General features: G+C 35.8%; 3 protein-coding genes across 3 annotated transcripts; 2 read left to right on the top strand and 1 right to left on the bottom strand.

Moving 5' to 3' along the window:
- The first annotated feature begins 2,061 nt into the window (after window positions 1–2,061).
- LOC145956068 (uncharacterized) lies at window positions 2,062–3,831 on the top strand. The gene is made up of 3 exons (XM_083071627.1): window positions 2,062–2,215; window positions 2,747–2,968; window positions 3,431–3,831. The coding sequence occupies exons 1-3, from the start codon at window positions 2,062–2,064 to the stop codon at window positions 3,829–3,831; spliced, it is 777 nt and encodes a 258-aa protein (XP_082927753.1).
- Window positions 3,832–5,692: 1,861 nt separating this feature from the next.
- Window positions 5,693–6,130, bottom strand: LOC109793263 (18.1 kDa class I heat shock protein-like). The gene has a single exon (XM_020352723.3). The coding sequence runs from the start codon at window positions 6,128–6,130 to the stop codon at window positions 5,693–5,695; it is 438 nt and encodes a 145-aa protein (XP_020208312.1).
- A 5,635-nt stretch (window positions 6,131–11,765) lies between these two features.
- On the top strand, window positions 11,766–13,669 carry LOC145956509 (uncharacterized). Its single transcript, XM_083072108.1, has 3 exons — window positions 11,766–12,654; window positions 12,781–13,042; window positions 13,116–13,669. The coding sequence occupies exons 1-3, from the start codon at window positions 12,533–12,535 to the stop codon at window positions 13,329–13,331; spliced, it is 600 nt and encodes a 199-aa protein (XP_082928234.1). The 5' UTR covers window positions 11,766–12,532; the 3' UTR covers window positions 13,332–13,669.
- The last annotated feature ends 6,169 nt before the right edge of the window (window positions 13,670–19,838 follow it).

The raw sequence follows: 19,838 nt of genomic DNA, 5'->3' as shown, positions 1-19,838 counted from the left end.
ATTGTAGGGTGCTAATACTTTCCCTACACGTAATCGACTCTCGAACCCAACTTTAATTTTAAAGATTATCTTTTAAAGGATTTTCCAATGTTTTTCCCTTGAAATAAAGTATTGGTGGCGGCTCCATTGAAAAAGAAATGTTAGCGTCATCCCGTCGTGATCCCGGTTACGACAGGCGTCTATTGTTATCAAAGAAATTTTTTTTCTATATTATTCATAATTTTTGGTTATTACTTCTATTCATACTTTTCGTATAGTTAACACTGTTTTACAAGCTGTTTTCCCCTTCATTCTTCTATGTCACACTACCTACCTATTTTATTCTTCAAGTTTTTTCTATCTTACTCTTTTCTCTCTTCTAATTATAAAAATATTTATAGAAAAAGTTATAAGAATAACATCTCATATTTATTACATTAATTATCCATAGAGGAACTGGTGCAACGGATAGAACGGGTGCATTCTAATTTATAATTATTTTTTAATAGAATTAAAAGAAGTGAATATATATCCAAATAGATAAGCTATTGAGCAAACAATTATCGTTTTTTTTTTCCTATGGCGTCTATTCTTCATCTATGCTCTATATTCATGTACGTATTCTAAGTAGTTAGATTCCTGTTTTGGAGTAAACCATATTCAGCTTTGTTCAATGATAGAGAATCGGGAAATCCAGAGCACCTTTTATTCACATTAGTCTTTGACGCAAGGGCACAGTTGCAAATGAAGACTATTGAAAATATCAATATTGTCCTGTATAAGAAAACATAATGGACCCATATTTGAGGGAAAAAAAAATAATATATATATATATATATATATATATATATATATATATATATAATGTCACTGTTAAGATAAACTTCATTGTAAACACTTATTAGTGAAAAGAAAAACAAAATCACAAGTTTCTCACTTTCTTTGTCATCGTCTCTTGTTCCAACACCACTACAAATTAACATTCACCGAGGCCAACCTACTTTGTTTTTCCCCCCGTCCTTGTTTGAGCTAATGCATTGAATCTATTTCTTGAAGGTAGGGGTAGGGGGGCTTTGGGGTTGTTGAGCAAGAGGGAGTGAGGGCCGGGCTCCAAGGTTGCTGCGTGGTGAAGGAGATCCAGGGTTGATTCAGGCTATGCTGTGATTCATTACCAATGGCCATGTTAAAAGTTTGAAAACCCAAAACTAAAGGTCACCCAAACTAATAACTTTTCAAGTCAATATTTTAATAATTTGTATATTAAGTTTTGGAATGTATTTTCAATGTTATAAAAGATTGTTGAATAAAACTATCTTAATATTATATATATCAACCAAATTGTAAATATAAATTATATTTTAACAATAGTAAATTAATAAGAGATGAATGATTTTCCCATTATAAGAAAAAGGTAAGATTAAGCTATTTTGCAATGGTAATTAATTAGTTATTGAGTAAAAAAGTACAATTTATTATTATTATTACTATTATTACTACTAACGTAAAAGAAGTACTTTGTGCTTGATTATATTTTAAAAAAATAAAACATAATTAAAAGATAGAAATAATAGAATAAGTGATTATTTAAAAAGGGGGAAAAGTTTAGATAAGAAACTTATGCAATTGAGTAGATCATTAGAGTTGGTTTTGGTATGGAGAATGTCTAGGATTAGTCTAGCTACTCAATCAAAGTTAGAGCATTTAAAAGTGTAATTTGTTCCCTCTTTTCCTAGTATTAGGGTTTTTATACTTGATTATAATAGGGATCATGGATTCCCAAATTCTTAGAATTTGATAAGGTAATTACTTATTTGTGAGACTTTTAGACAATAAAGATAAGGTTTTGTTCCATATATAAATCTTAGTTAGATTTTTTTCCAACTCTACTTAGAGGTCAGGTTGCTCAACATATGAGATATATGTCTACTTGGGTGATCAACCATCCTATGTTGGTATTTACTTGTTAATTTGTCTCAACGTCCAAGGTACTCGACCATATCTTGTCGATCGTCACCCACTTAGCATGACCATCTCGAATTATATCCAAGATAGTACATGCTTATCCACCAGTCCTAAGTCCATATGGCGAAGGGGCTAGATGAGAGCACCACACATCAACTCTTAAAAATGTTGGATAATCTTAAATTTCTAGAGATATCCGAGATATCCGAGATATTCGAGATATCCAAGATATCCGGGATATCCGATTTAGTTATCTGGAATTATTTGATTTTGAGTTATTTGGTTTCAGATTAGATAAGATAGTTTTTTGGTAAGTTTTGATTTGATAAGATATTTTATTATCTTCTTGTTAATTCAGTACGTTGTACAATGGCTATTTAAAGGCCATCTCTTATTCAATAAAAATTACAGTGAGTTGCTACGATCACCCACAATTTTAGTGTTACTCGTCTCTCTTAGTTTTTCTACAAATTGGTATCAGAGCTATATGCTCTGAGTGCCGAGTGTGAGGGGAAAACAGTGTGCGCCTGTGAAGGGGGAAGAAAGAAGAAAGAGAGAGTAATGGCAAAGGTTGTGAATGGAATGACCGTACCACAACTGTCAAAGAAAACCAATTATGATAATTGGTGTTTACAAATGAAGACCCTGTTGGGTTCCCAAAGTCTATGGGACATAGTGGAGAAGGGGTTCCAAGAACCCGAGGAGGACGAAGACCAATCTGTGGCTCAGATTGCCACATTGGAAAAGACACGAGTGAAGGACAAATCGGCTTTGTATTTTTTGTACAATGCCGTGGATGAGTCAGGTTTCGAGAAGATTGCAAACGCTGCATCTTCAAAGGAAGCATGGAAGATCTTAGAGGTTGCGCACAGAGGTAACCACCGTGTCAGACAGATCCGACTTCAAACTCTCCGAGGAGAGTTTGAGAGTTTGAAGATGGAGGATAAGGAACAAGTATCCGAGTACATAACTCGGGTGGAGAAGGTGGCTAACCAACTAGGAAGGAATGGGGAGCCAATGCCAGCAAGTAGAATTGTGGAGAAAATCTTGAGATCATTAACAGATGATTTCGAGAGTATTGCATGCGTAATTGAGGAGTCAAAGGACTTGTCAGTTCTCTCAGTGGAAGAGCTCGCTGGGTCACTCGAAGCCCACGAACAAAGGAGGAGGAAGATGAAGAATACTCTTGATCAAGCATTACAGGCGCAACTTGATTTGAATGAAACTCGGAACACTCAGGGCCGAAGATCAGGAGGACAAGGACGAGGTGATCATGGAGGACGAGGCAAAGGACGAGGTGATCATGGAGGTGATCAAGGACGAGGTCGAGGACGAGGTGACCATGGAGGTGGACAAGGACGAGGTGATCGTAGCCAAGGAAGTCAGCCGAGGTCCGAGGTGGAATGTTATAAGTGTGGCAAACTCGGCCACTACGCAAAGGAATGCAGATCGGCAAATTGCTACAACTGTGGCAAATACGGTCACATAGCAAAGTATTGTCGAGCTAAAAGCCGAAGTGAAGAAAAAGGGAAGAATCTTCTCACAGAAGAAGAGGACGAGGAAGCAGGAATTTTGATGATGACGCAGAGCTCGGAGACCAAGCTACGTCCGAGTTGTGCCTCCGAGGTCCAGCTAAACTTGAGTTGCGTCGAGAGATCAACAATTGAGCCTCCAAGCTCAAATGAGAAGTCAGAAGCCGAGCTTGATTCGAGTTGCCTAAACAACTCGATCTGGTATTTGGACACTGGAGCGAGCAATCATATGTGTGGAGAAGAAAGTTTCTTCAATGAACTCATCAAGGTAAAGGCTGGATTCGTGTCATTTGGGGATGATTCCAAGGTGGCGGTAAAAGGGCGTGGAACCATCAAGTTTATGCAGAAGGATGGATGAGTTGGAGAAATAAGGAATGTCTACTACGTTCCCGAGCTTAAGAATAACATCTTAAGCATGGGGCAGATGATGGAGAAAGGAAACTCGGTTCTGATGAAGGATCGAGTGCTTTATTTGAAGGACAAGCATGATCGTTTAATAGCCCGAGTGGAGATGAAAAAGAATCGGATGTATAAACTGGAGATGAACATCATTCAAAATAAGTGCTTAAAGCTAGACGTGAAGGATGAAGCAATGATGAGGCATTCTCGTTTTGGGCATTTAAACATTGGAGGTTTGACCGAGCTATCAAAGAAGGAGTTGGTGCATGGACTACGTGGTGTTGGGTATTCAAGAACAAGTTTTCCGAGCTCGTCCGAGTACAAAGCAAAGGAGCAAGACATCTACAACTCCACTAACGAGTTACATGTAGTATGTCTATTGACAAGAACAGAAGACATAAAATCTGAAGAGGTGGTACTTGATGAAAGATGGAAGAAAGCAACGGATGAGGAGATCGGATCAATTGAGAAGAGTGAGATGGGAAGTAAAGCTGAGCTAGTTGAGGAGTTTAAAGAAGTGAAGAGGGAGTTTGTGATGACCGATTTGGACATCATGAAGTACTTTCTGGGTTTAAAGGTGGACCAAAGAGCAACGGGTATTTTTGTGTCCCAAAAGAGGCATTGGCCACCTCGACGCAGGGGGTGCTGGACGTTGCATGGCTCGCGGGGCCATGGTACACAGAGGAGTATCGCGCTCTGGTGGAAGAAGCATCGAAATGAAAGAAGAAGGAGAAATTTAAGATTATGGGGGAGTTTTGTTGGATAATCTTAAATTTCTAGAGATATCCGAGATATCCGAGATATTCGAGATATCCAAGATATCCGGGATATTCGAGATATCCAAGATATCCGGGATATCCGATTTAGTTATCTGGAATTATTTGATTTTGAGTTATTTGGTTTCAGATTAGATAAGATAGTTTTTTGGTAAGTTTTGATTTGATAAGATATTTTATTATCTTCTTGTTAATTCAGTACGTTGTACAATGGCTATTTAAAGGCCATCTCTTATTCAATAAAAATCACAGTGAGTTGCTACGATCACCCACAATTTTAGTGTTACTCGTCTCTCTTAGTTTTTCTACAAAAAACATGTTAAGGTAAAGTTCGATTATTCATCAAAGTCATCGTATCACATCCTCTCAACATGACCATTTTGGATATAATCTGAGATGATATAGAAGTAATTATACAGTTCAAGAATCATGTACATAAAAACAAAGATTTTGAATTTCTTTTATATATAGGTATACACTATATACTAGTTAAAAAGAACTTTGTACTTTAATTTTTAATAAAAATAAAAGATGATTAAGAAACGTGAATAATTGTTAATGAGATTTAGAGAGAGTAAATTTCAGTGTAATTTAATTTGTTCTTAAACAAAATTCTGCTATATATATATATACATATGTATGCTTTCATTTCTTTAAAAAAAAATTATGCTAGTTGTTTTATATATAAAACCTGAAGCTTACTGAGGAGCCTTGAAGCTCCATTATACCAAACAATATCAATTAGTCCAACAATACCATATTATTTCCTCATAATTAAAGTGTTTGAAGAGAGTGATAATCCCTCAAACTCTTTATATTATAGGCATCACTCAATTGGTATTATGAAACATGGGTTCTAGTGCTGAAACATGAAAGCAGAGGGCACATACACCTTCTTCAGTTATTTATATTTATAGTTGATACACAACCGTGTTAATTACTTCAACGTAGTAGCACGGACACATAGCATGTTGTACTCTTGTTTCCTATATATTACACTACACCAGAAAGGGAGTGAGAGTGACAAGAAGAGTAGTTGACGACCTAGTACTTGGGAACACTAATAACAAGCGCACCATTGTCCATGTAAGCCTTCACACGATTAACGTTGGCGTTTTCAGGCAAAATGAAACTCTGAATGAACCTTCCTCTCACACGCTCCACGAGGTTCCCCCTCCCATTCTTCGTTTCTCTCTCCACCAACTTCTCCCCAATGATGCAAAGCTCTCTCCCATTTTCCACTTCCACCCTCACTTCATCATGCCTCAGCCCCGGAACGTGTGCCTTGTACACGTGCGCCACAGGGGTCTCCTTCCATTCCACGTAGGCATTGACAACAATCGGTGATGTCCCTCCAGAGATAGGTAAGTGTATTATCTTCGGGTTGGGTCCAAAACCATTGGTTTGCAATGGTTTTCCAATGAAGTGATTGCAAGGGGGTTCGTAACGAGGACTGAATAAGGTGCTTTGATGGAATGGCATGTTTGTTTGTTGGGTGTTGTGAGGCTTAATTGTGTGTGTTGGTCTTGCTTTAGCTTATGGGACTGAAGCACTTCTTTTATAGGCTGTTAAAGGGGTACTACGGTTGATGATGTATGTTTGAAGGAATTTTATGACATAATAACAATGTTGGTGTGTCATATCATAGTGTTTTTTTTTCTTCTGTCACGAACTTTTCTCGTCTACTAGACGAAAGATCAATCTCGGCCAAATGATATATAATCATGTACACATTCTCTTCCTAGTCTTAATTTTTTTCCAAAATAAATTTTATTCAAAAAATTATCTTTATCATTCACCTCACTTTCTCAATATCATATTATTTTCAACCACTTTTCATTGATTATTCTTTCTTATTTTTCTCTTTCCGTTTATCTCTTCAAGAAGGATAGTATAATTAATTGGTTAATCTCTTCTGTCCTACTAGTTAAAATTTAGGATTGAATATGATTTTTCTTATATTTTATATATTTTTGTACAAATTTACACTAATTAAGGATGTAATAGAAAATTCATAATTGTATTAAAAATTCTCAAAAAAAAAAAAAAATTGATGGTTGACTTTGACTTTATATGAGGTTATGTCTTGTCTTAATATAAACTTTTGGAAACATAATAAAAGACATTTACACATCATTTTTATTATTCTTTAAATCCTATTTTTGCACCTTGAACTTCATGGTTCTTTATACCTAATTTTTCACTCCTTCTTTGTTATTCCCTTTGAAGATATTTTTGTTGATTTTCCAAAATAAGAACACCCATTGATTTTTCAAGGTAGATTCATATTATGCTTGTTGAAACATACTTTTGAAAAGTAATTTTTAAAATAATATATGTATTATTCTGTAAGGTACTTCCCAAAAGTAAATTTTAAAACATATTTTTTGAAATTGTTTTTTTTAGGACATTATATATTCTTTTGATAAAAGGTGTCGCAAATACAAAACATTTTATTTGCTTGCACTTTAGATGGGTAGGGTAGGTGAGAATGTAAAATAAAAATGTTGAAGGGTGTAATGTTATTATATTGACAAAGATGAAGATGATTATTGGGAAGAAAGGAATTATGGGTGTTGGTAGATGAAGGGAATGAACCATGTGGAAAGAGATCCGTGAAGTAAAACTAAAAATAAAATATAAGGGTATTTATGGAGGAAAAATAAAATTTAAAAATAATAAAAAGAGAGGTATATTAATAAGTATTAGAGGTATATATATATTAAAAATCTTAAGTTTGCTTGCAATTAACTTTGATGGTCATAGATTCAAATAATTTTCACACAACGATTATTGAACATGAAATTCTGTATCAAATTAATTATCCTTAAAACATATATTTAGAATATGTTTAATCATTACATCAATCCATTGTAATATTCTCTCTAAATTTATATATAAGCAAAATAACCTAAGTTCATACAAGGAAGTTAGTTAAATATATTTTATTTTATGATTTCATATATAATATACACTACATTTCTTAAAATATTCTTAATCATATATATTATAGATAGAATTCACACTTGTCATCTTAAATATATTTTTAGATTAAAATTATTAAATAAGATTAATTTTATTTTAAAAAATTATATTTCAATCTAAAAATTTAAACTAGTTTATTTATTTATTTATATATAGTTCGAGTATATCATAGTGAGTCTTGTCCTTGACAAGGAAGGAATCCACTTTATGCTAATAAAATTGAGTGGCATATATGGTAGCACTAGGAGGTTCCTTATTCGTTTTCAAATATGCGTTTGATCTTCCACGGTATCACGTCTTTCTCTTGTATGATGGAAGTGTATAGTTATGAAGAACGCCTTTTGTCTGTTATATATATGTTTTGTCGTTACTTTTATTCACACTTTTCATATAATCAACACTTTTTTTACAAATTATTTTTCCTTTTCATTCTTCTATGTCACACTGCCTACCTATTTTATTCTTCACGTTTTTATTCCTTACTCTGTAATTTTCACTCTTCTAATAAAAATAGAAAAAAAAAAGTTACAAGAATAACATCTCATATTTATTACTTTAATTATCCCTAGAGGAACGGGGTACATTGTGTAACGTAGTAAGTTATTTCAAAAGTCCCAAAAGCTCAATATGGGTGATTTAGTAGTCCAGAACAGGCCATTCCCAAACTAGAACGGGTCGTTCTAAACTACTAAATTGACTTGTAAATCGTAGTTGAGAACGGGCCGTTCTGGATGGAGTACGGGCCGTTCTGGAGGGAGTACGGGCCGTTCTGGATGGAGAACGAGCCGTTCTGCATGTGATTTTTACAAATGATGAAGGGGTACAGAACAGGCCGTTCCAGATTCGAAACAGGCCGTTCTGGCCACTCCAGAACTTCTATAAATAGGGGTTGTGTGGTTGATGAGAAAGTGAAGTTTTTAGAGAGGACTCTGGGTCTGTGAACTCTTTTCTCTCCTAAATTTCTTTGTATGATTCTTTTTCTCCTCTAGATCACTAATGTCTTCTGTCTGTTCTTGAAATTTAGATTAGAAAGCTTGCTTTGGGAGGATTGAAGTTCCGGGTTGAGCTTCGGAAGGGAATTCTACTTCTTCTCAGTTATTGGCTATTTTGAGCCAATCTTCAGGTGAGGGAAGCTAGAATGTTTGTTGTTTAGGTTGCATGTGAGTTTAGAAACTCAATTGATGCATGAATGTTGAGAATCCATAGATGGTTTGAAGAAAATCTCATTTTTGGGGTTTTGAGAAAAAAGAGGATTTTGATGATTTTGATGCATATGTTGGATGCATGTGAGATTTAAGTTTATTTTGAGTTGTATAGAGCCTATGCATTGTATTTTGTGTTTGCATGTGGCTGAATTTGTTGGTTTGGATGAGAGTTTTGAAACTCTCTGACTGGGACTAGGTCGGGCGCAAGTTGAGCGCGCCGGGCGTGGAAGAGCTTAGAGCTCTTGAGTTGGTGTTAGGCTAGGCGTGAGCTGACTGTGCTGAGCATGAATATGTTTATAAATAATTGATTTAAATTGATGTTTATGCATGTTTAAAGTTGAAGTTTTAGATCATGTATGTATGATATATGATGTATGGTGAGGGGTGATTCATATGTATGCTTTGTGATGATACGTATGAATGTTTAAATATGATATGACATGTGTATATGTTCATATGAGTATGTTTATTGATCATGATGGTGGGTAGACCATGTATGATGTATGATGCATTATTACATGTGATGTCTTATGACATGTGTATGATTGTTGATCATGATGGCGGACAGACCATGTATGATGTGCGATGCATAATTGCATGTGATGCCTTATGGCATGAGTCTAGCCTAGGACTTGAGGAGAGAAAAAATATTTTCGAACTGGAAGAGCTCACATAGAGTCTCTTGAGAGTGGTGCTTGGATAGGCCACTGATATATGAGAGTGATGCTCAGGTAGGCCACTGGATTTGGGAGAGTGGTGCTCAAGTAGGCCACTGGGTTGGGTGAGTCTCCTCTAAGTCCTTAGCTAGTGTTGGAGTGGGGTATGAGGTCGAGGGTTATTCCCTTAACCAAGTACTCGGGAAGGTGCGTGGATCCTTGCGAATAGTCGGTGGGCGAACTCCACAATTGACTTGGTTATGCATGCCAAGGTCGTGGTAAGCCCGTACCCAGCTGTGCTATACCTGACGGTGGATCTGGACTTCCAATTGTGTAAGTGACATCATCTGAGTAAACCCGAGTAAGGATTATATCCTGTTTAGCTGTGACCGAGCGGGCGCATTGGGCATGAAAACGGTTGGGGTGGTTTCAGTAGGATGAAATGTCACTTATATAGCTCTATTGTTAGGGAGATATCCTAGGTGTATGTGTGACGACGCATTAGATGATTGATATGCATTGATATCTGTCATGAGTTGCATGTATTGCATGATTGTCATGATAATGAAGTGTATGGTGTTTGATTTCATATTTGATGAATGTATGATTGATTGAGATGGAAGGTTCCTTTGGGACTTGATTTGGATGCATGTGTAGTATAGATTTTATTCTGCACTTGTATGATTGATTTTTGAACTCTAGCTTACCCTTCTGTTTCCATGTGGTGGGACTGCGATGATCATACTTGGTATGGGAACAGGTCAGGGATAGCTTGGAGTTGAGGTGATTGCAGCGAGACGAGAATTTTATCCTAGTGTTAGAGTTACTGTTTGGGGGTAATTGTAGGTTGTGCTTGACCGCACTAGGAGTTATTATTTTGGATGACTGTACATATGTAGTGTTATATATTATATTTAGAAACATAGTTGTTATATATATATATATATATATATATATATATATATATATATATATATACCTGCATGTATGTGTTATCCAGCTTAATATTCTCTTAATTAACTAGTAGTAGTGCGATTCCACTAACTGTAGGAACCATGGTGAGTCGTTACACATTGGACGAAGTTCATATCAGAATATGTCGTTGCTATTTGATAAAAACACTGTTTTTGATATAGAAGAATAAATCCCTTAGGATTACCTTCCAAATATCGAAATAATGCATCACAAATCAACCCTATATATTTGTTTTAGAAGATAAAAATTATTTTTTAATAGAAAAAGAAGTGAATATATCCAAATTATAAGGTATTGAGCAAATAATTATCGTTTTTTATGTGTGTGTATCGTTTTTTTATCGTTTTTTATGGCATTTATTGTGTGTGTGTTTAAGTTTATCTAAACTTACTTCGTTTAATAACTTATATTCTACATCAAATTTCAATAATCTAATTGTTGAAATTAAAATTCTTAATGCATAAATTAAGTCTATAAATTTTTAAAAAATTTAAAAATTATTTGATACTTTATTTCATTAATTCAAATTGATAAATAATTATAAAATCATTTTATACATTAATTCACTAGTGCAAAAAAGGGTATTTACGTCACCCAATTTACGTCGGAAACCACAAACACCGACGTTGTAAAAACGCGGTGGCAGTTTCGTAAATAAGTGGAGACTAATTTACGTCGGACGTCTCGTAGACCGACGTAAATTAGGTAATTTACGTCGGGTACCTCTATTCCGACGTAAATTTACGTCGGGTACCTCTATTCCGACGTAAATTTACGTCGAGTACCTCTATTCCGACGTAAATTTACGTCGATCCCACCCACGTCCGACGTAAATTTACGTCGGAGTCCACCAAGGCCGACGTAAATTTACGTCGGTGAAGCCCTATCCGACGTAATAGTTCTCCTATATTGCCCCCAGCGTCCCATTTTCATTCTCGCGCTCACAGTTTTACGAAATCCTCTGAATTACTTGAGTCTCCCACTGCGTTTACGGCTACATTCAACGTATCCAAGTTTGTAAGTGTCAGCACGTTGGTCGTTTGAGGTTAGTTTGTTGTCGCCGTAATTTATTTGTTTTTTTTTGCTATTTGTTCCTCTGGAACGGCCCGTTCTGCAAGGAGAACGGCCGTTCTCCTTGCGGAACGGGCCGTTCTCCTTGCGGAACGGGCCGTTCTCCTTGCAGAACGGGCCGTTCTCCTTGCAGAACGGGCCGTTCTCCTTGCAGAACGGGCCGTTCTCCTTGCAGAACGGGCCGTTCTGCAAGCAGTACGGGTCGTTCTGCATGGAGAACGGCCCGTTCTGCTGGAATTTTTTTTGTTGTAATTTGTTGATCTGGAACGTAATTGACCTTTAGTTTACCATCGATTTTTTAGGGTTGTAGTTTAGGTTAAAAAAATTATGAATAACTGAGTCAATAGTTAATTTGTGTTAATATATAGATAATGAATCGAAGTTGGATGAATGCAAGTCGCATTAGTCAAGAGTACAGAAATGGAGTTGAAGAGTTCTTACAATTTGCAAGAGAAAATGGGAAACCCATCAAAGGGGCATATTATTGTCCATGTGTTCGATGTTTGAATCAGATACGTCAAGAAGTTGGAGAAATACGTGATCACCTGTTTATATATGGTATTGTGAAGAGTTATACAGTATGGACATGGCACGGAGAAATATTAGACATTCCAACAGTGTCAACAACTGAAAATTTTGAAGGGATGAACGATAACTTAGAAGAGATGATACGTGATGTTGGTGAAATCCCATTACAGCATCCATGAGTTATTTCGGAGTCATAGAAGACATATGGGAAATTGATTATGTTACGTTTAGAGTGCCTGTGTTCAAGTGTAAATGGGTTGATGGCAATACAGGTGTGCGGACAGATGATTTAGGGTTTACTTTGGTTGATTTGAATAAGGTCGGCTATAAGGATGAACCTTTTATTATGGCATATCAAGCAAGACAAATTTTTTATGTAAAGGATCCATGTAATGAGAAATGGTCAGTGGTCCTCGAAGGAAGAACCATGCATGGAACTCACGAAGATGAGTCTCTAGATATGCATGAGACACCGTCTTTTTCAAGCAGATCATTTGGTCCTATTGCGGACAATGAAGTGGACGAAATACATGCTATTCGAAGTGATCATGATGAAGGAATATGGGAAAACATTCCAACCTAATAGGTTTCTGTTTATGTATTATTTGTTTTTTTATTAGTTATTTTGTTGCTATATTGTTATTATCTTTTTTACTTTATTTGTCTATTCAATTAATTCATTGTTTTAATAATGACAGTTTAATTTTTTCAGGATTATGGAGGATTCTGGGTCTGGCAGTGGAAGGAGGGAAGGTAGATCTGTCACTCGATTGTCTGGGTTGACAGCTGGGCGCATTGCCAAGGAGAGGACACCGATTGAGGTGGATCCTCGTTCTGGCAAGGCATCAGGCCCAAATGCTGCCAAGTTTAAGAGCTATTTGGGAGTCCTAGCTCGACGACATGTTTCTATTATCATTCCATCATGGGATGACGTTCAGGAGGTTGACAAGAACCTCATGTGGCAGGATATTCAGGTATATACTTTCACATCCTTTCAATATTATATAACTTAAATACATTATTTATTATTTGTTGTTATTTTCATAGCAAAATTTTGACATTCCCAACACTGAGGGCATGAGGAGGAAGATGTTATCTGCCCTTGCCAGCAGGTGGAGAGACTTCAAGACTTTCTTGACACGGGAGTATGTATTTGGAGAGCGCCAAAATGAGACTCCCTGTCTAAAGTACCAGATCACTGATGAGGAGTGGATGCAATTTTGTGCCATTCGATTGGACCCTTCGTGGCAGGTTAGTTATTGATAACTTTTACATTGACACAAATACTTAAGGTATATTTTAATTTATCTCATTTTTTATTTTGTATTATTGCAGGCTAAAAGAATAGCTGCCCAAGAACGACAAGCCAAGAATGATGCACCCCATCTATTGTCAAGAGGGGGATATGAAAGAAAAAAAAAACAAATGAAGAAGGCTAGGGCACAGGCAGCAGGGGTTGAGGATGCTGACCGTGTGGAGTCACCTCCCCGCCATGAGATGTGGATAGCAGCCCGGACAAAACCAGATGGGCAAATGACTTCTGAGTCTGCAAGGGTCGTTTCTAATAAAATAGTAAGTAAAAATATACAAATTAAGACTCTTCATTTCAACTCATTTAATTCATAAGATTTTTTAATCTTCCTTATTGTTGCAGGAGGATTTAGTTAAGCAGAGCACCCAGGGCTCATTTGTTTCCGATGGTCGGAATGATATCCTCACAACGGCCATAGGAAAGCCAGAGCACGGAGGTCGTGTGCGTGGTGTTGGTGGTTCTTGGAGCCACCGAGATTTCTTTGGTGGCCGATCATCGAGGAGCACTGTCGACTCTTGCAGTCAAGAGGTTATACAGAAATTGGAGCAGAGATTGAAGATGGGGTTTGATGAGAAACTGAAGAATATTGAAAAACAGTTTGAAGAGAAGTTTGAACTTTTGGCTCGTTCTCAGCAACAGACTGCAGTTGCTCATGATGGTGTTCGAGTCAGCACTAAAGGGAGTTGTGCTGCTCCAAATTCCTCAAGGGAACATGCTCACACTGATGTACCAAACCAGTGCGAGTTATATGTTGAGGATGACCCCCCACGGTTAGTGGCTATTGGCCGAGTATTTGAGGGTGGCTCAACCATCCATGGTGTCCCTCTACAGCCAGACTGGACACGGGTTGTGGTTGACCAAGTTCAAGATGCTGCTGCTCCAGTGCCTTTGCCCAATACAGAGGTTCAACTAGTAGGGCAGGCAACCGGCACATTCTTAGCCTGGCCAAAATATTTGGTCATGCCGCTTTCAGCACGGGCAAAGGTAATTATATTATTGCTCTTTTAGATTCTTATAATTCTATTATTGTTTAATTAATTTTGATTATTTCTTTAGGATTTTATCGATCGTGGTAAGGAGGTCATGAGAGAACCTCATGTTCATGATGCTAATATCGCAGAAGTTGAGGATGATCCCATATCTAAGCTTCTAATCAAATTACCACGATTAAAGAAGCAACCAATTAAATTGCAGTGGGATATTAGAGTTTTTGGAGTTGATAGCTCTGATGTTCCACTATACATATCTCTGCCTGATGCATTAGAGATTGTTGGGGGAAACTCCATGTTAAATATATCTATCATACAGTTGTGGGCCATGTAAGTCATATTTTCTTTTATGAGTCTAAATTTACAATAATTACATTTAACTTATAATAATTATTTGTGTTAGGTACATGAACAAATTGAGTGTGGAGCAAGCACAAGCAGAAGTATATGGATTTATTGAGCCTCAATCCATCCAAAAATCCGGAAACACTCAGGTCCAGATCCAACAATATATGCAAACATGGATGAGTGACTCAAGAAGACATATATACATGGCTCCATACATTGACGGGTTAGTTTTTTAATTGATTTTTTAATCATGGTAATTTTTTAACTGATTTGTTTGTCATACAATGTAGGTCTCATTGACAGTTAATGGTAATCATTCCTAAGGAATATACCGTGGTGTGGTTTTGTTCACTTCATCGAAAACCAAGCCAGGAAATTAAAAGCCAATTACATGGGTAACTAAATTTTTTCATTATGTTTTAACACTGTAATTATATATATTGGCTAACATTTATTTTTATTTCAATTAATTAGAATCGTGTCTGGAGCTAATATATTAAGTGGAAGAGCCAGATCATCAAAGTCATTGCATTTCATATATCCTAAGGTTAGCAAATTAATTCATACAGTCAATAATATTTAAATTTATTGACTTTGGAATTAATAGTTATTTGTTTCTCATTTTAGTGTAATAAGCAACAAGACTCGTTTGAATGTGGCTATTACATCATGTATTGGATGAAAGCCATAGTTTCTGCGGGTATTATTGATTCTTGGGCGCAGGTAATTCATATAAAAAATTATTTAACTATATTTACCTTTAGAATAATTAACATTGCATATTAATGACACTTAAATTACCCTTTCAGGTCTTTCAAGATCCATCTCCATTGCCCGAAGATGAGATACTCAAGATAAGAGAACAATGGGCAACTTTTTTTCTAAGTTTAGTTAGTTAGATATTATGTTTATAGTTTGATAGTTAGTTATTTAGATAGCATTAACAAACATGTTTTATAGCTTTTTTAGGATAATAGGATTTACATTGTCATAATTTATGTTTTTTAAGATTTATATATTATTTTCTTTTTGTCATTCAATTTTGAAATACAATTTGAATTTCTATTCTGGACTGCCTGGTTTAGATTTGGTATTCTGGATTATATTTATATGCAGGTGTTGGGTATATCAATTTACAAACGTTTTTAAAAAAAAAACTGCCACAATTTACGTCGGACATGGCGTTGTCCGACGTAAATTTACGTCGGGCCTTGCAATGACCGACGTAAATTTACGTCGGACAAGGCCACGTCCGACGTAAATTTGTGGCATGATTTTGCCCCTTTTTACGTCGGTCTGGAAAAATTCCTGACGTAAATTTACGTCGTCTTCCAGAGGCGACGTAAATTTACGACTCCCGTATTAACGTCGGACCCTTTTCCGACGTAAAAGGGTCAAAATACACGACGTAAAAGACCCTTTGTGTACTAGTGATTTGAATTAATGAAATGAACTATCGAATGATTTTTAATTTTTTTTTAAATATGCACACTACAAGAAATGTTACATGTAGTGACATACAAAAAGTGTCAATATAGGTACAATATATGTAGGTATATGTCTATTTGACATATAGTTACACACAATTTTAGTGTTGATTTTGAATGAGATTTAACAACATATATTTTGTGTCTCACTATAGTCTATACCCAAACCTTTTAACAATATACCAACATATATTATAGTTATTGTGTGAGTAAAAGTAATTTTTAGTGACATGTATAGTATCACTATATAAGGTGTGTGTCACTGTATGACAATTTTGTTGTAGTAACAGATTTGATCTATGCATTAAAAACTTTAAATTTAACGGTTAAATCGTTTAAATTTGATATAGAACATGAGTTATTGAACATAATAAGTCTAGATAAACTTATTTATGAAATAAATGAATCCTTCCTATATACATATATTCATGCATGTTCGTAATCTAATTAAGTAGCTAGATTCTTGTTTTGGTGCAAACCATACTCTGTTACGTTCAATGATAGAGAATCAGGAAATCCAGAGCACCCACATTAGTCTTTGACAACATTAATATTGTTCCAAGCAAGCATAATGGCCCCGTATTTGAGAAAAAAATAATAATATAATATCATTGAAATAAACTTCTTAGTAAACGCTTATATGAGAAAAAATAAAAATAAAATAATAAATTTCTCTACGAATTAAAATTATTTTAAATTTAAATTGCAAAAGTTTTGTGATATTAGTTTAGACCTCCCATGACCACTTTTGCACTTACTTCTGTTTCTCTTCACCAAGGTCAACTAGGTTTTTTTTTTTTTTTTTCATTGTTTGAGTTAATGTACCATAGGTTGTAATGAGTAGCGGTTTCAAGATTTAGGATTTAATTAAAGTTTAAAGTCGACAACTTTTAAGTTGCTAAGTGAGGTGGATTGGGGAGGAGTTCTGAAGTTGCATCAGGGTGGAGTGCTTAGTGCAAAATGTTTGTGCTTGAAAAATGAAAAGGGGTGTGTCAAAACAAGTACAATCATGTAGATCCAATTGAATTCATATGTATTTTTTTTTTTTTAAATAAAACACCCTATCCTTTTAAACTTATGGATATTCACCAATATGGATCCAATGCATGGAGAGCGAATTCAAGACATCAGGGAATGTTGGGCAAGTTTATTCCTTTTGCATACTAATATACGATTTATAATTTTATATGTGTAGTTAGGTATAATGAACCTAGTTTAGAATATATTTATATTTTTGACACTGAATTAATGTGAAATGTGATTTTGTTAATTTTCTCTCTTTGTTAAATAACAGGTTTGGATGTACACAAGCAAACGAACTATTAAAAAAGAATGCCCTTTTAGATATCGGTGAAGACAATAATTAATATAAGTCACTTTTTAATTAATTATTATTTTAATTCATCTAAAAACTTGTATTCGATAATTGTTAAATATGCATTCATATTTTATTTAATTTAGATAATTATTAATTTACATTATACTTTAAATCTTGCTTTTAACTACTAATTAAATACTTTATTAACAGATAATTTTAATTTAAGTTAATTTTATAACTATTAGATATTTTTTATGTTTATTGAAGTGGTATAACGACCCGCCATGGCCGTCACACTACGCAATACACGTCTAGCTATGCAATATACATATACTAAAGCAGTAGTATAATATAAGCATTCTACATCTCCAGTTTATGTATAACCATATACATAAATATCTACTCAAAACATCTGAAATCAGCTAGTAGGCTTCAAAATAAAATCCATCTCTGAGTACCACATGTGGCTCTACTGCTACTCTCTAACCTATCCTTGCTCTGCTCCCATACATAGTATGATCATAACAGTCCAAACCACATGGAAACACGCAAGGGTAAAGAATCAACATATATATGTAAACAACTTACAACTCAACAACAAAAACAACATTTTCAACAATTCAACATTCAACACATAACAACACCTAACTCAATCACAGCTTCACAACATCACAATATATATACAACACAATCAACACAAGGTCAACACATCAACAACTTATGTGTTGTCACGCATTTCAACTCGGAGATCTCCTACAACACAGGGTGAGCAGTCTAAGTGGCTAGGTCCTACCGAACCGACAATACATAACCTTTTTGGGCTTGCTAGGTAAACAGCAAATTTGGATATCAATCCACAACACGATAACAATTTCTCAGACTTTGCGCGCCACTTAAACAAGGAAGTATAGTACTCTGTCAGGATAGAACAACTGGGTTTAGGCCTACCACGACATTAGCTAGCTCAACTAAGCCACATATGGAATTAACTTACCGACTATCCTCTAAATACTACAACCCTCCGATACTCGGTTAGGAACTAAGTTCCCGACTTCGTACTTTACTCGAATTGGCCGCTTGTAATCGGTATAGCTCGACTTGGCCCCTATACCGTCATCGCTTTGTACACGTGTGCCTCAACCTTGCCCACAAACGGGACCAACTAAGTCTTAGAGGAGAACAGCACAACGTCCACTCCAAGGGATAACTTCCCAAGGAGGGTTTTCAACAAATTGGGCTCTCTGAGCGCACCACAACTTTCTCAATCCACACAATGGGATGAGCAACTTCGAAAACATCTCCCCTAATCCTAGTGATCAACAACTCATCATCACAACTGAATCAACTTTCAACTCAACAACACAACTCAACTTAACAACTTTAAATAACAAACAACTTTTCAACTCATCATCTCAATCAACTTTCAACTTTACAACGTAGTCAACTCGACAATTAACAACACAATTCAACAACACAACAACTTCCCAACAGTGTTTAACAACATGTTTTAGCAACAAAGCAACTTATCCAAATGATACATACAGTATTTCCTTACAAATAGACAACTATGATTCAACACACAACTACAGTTGCTCATCATATTACAATATTCAACGTTTTTCAAAATTTATCATATATAACAACATGAATAATTTATACACCCAAAACAACTATCAACTTAACCAAATCACTCCTTGTGAAATGGCAACCTTCACATAAAACAGCGTATCATGAGTTATACTACTCCTATCGTACCCTTCCTTATCCCATATGAAAGATAAGAAGATTTGCTACAACTCTTATGAAAACAAAAAATCCTAATTCCATCATCTACTTTGTCAAAACTTTTAAAAACCGCAACAGCTATAACTAATACTGACAACTTGACCCCTGTTCACTAAAACAACAATATCTGGAGTTCTAGAACTACTTTTTGGGTGATTCCGGTGCCATTCGAAAGCTAACATCCAAGGTTACAACTTTCATGAAGACATTGAGACCAAATTCGGTCATCTAGTCCCACCGCTGCAGCACTCAATCCAGCGCTTTAGCTGCAACTCTCTGCCTGTTCATTTCCTTTCCACGGCCATGGTTGTGATTCCACGGCCATGGTTGCAAGTTTCTGTCACTCCAATTTTTTTTCCACAGTTATGGCTACAAAACCACAGCCATGGCTGCAAGTCTCTGCCATCACGTTTTTCCCTCCCACGGCTATGGCTGTGAATCCACGGCTATAGCTGTGGGTTCCTGCAAGTGTATTTTTTTACTCCATGGCTATAGTTGTGAATCCACGGCTATAGCTGTGGGTTTCTGAAC

The sequence above is a fragment of the Cajanus cajan genome, chromosome 3 (genome assembly GCF_000230855.2).
Source record: "Cajanus cajan strain Asha chromosome 3, NIPB_CcT2T_4, whole genome shotgun sequence".
Taxonomy (NCBI): Eukaryota; Viridiplantae; Streptophyta; class Magnoliopsida; order Fabales; family Fabaceae; genus Cajanus; species Cajanus cajan.
Note: the sequence above shows the minus strand (reverse complement) of the source record. Positions and strands in the feature narration are given on the sequence as shown.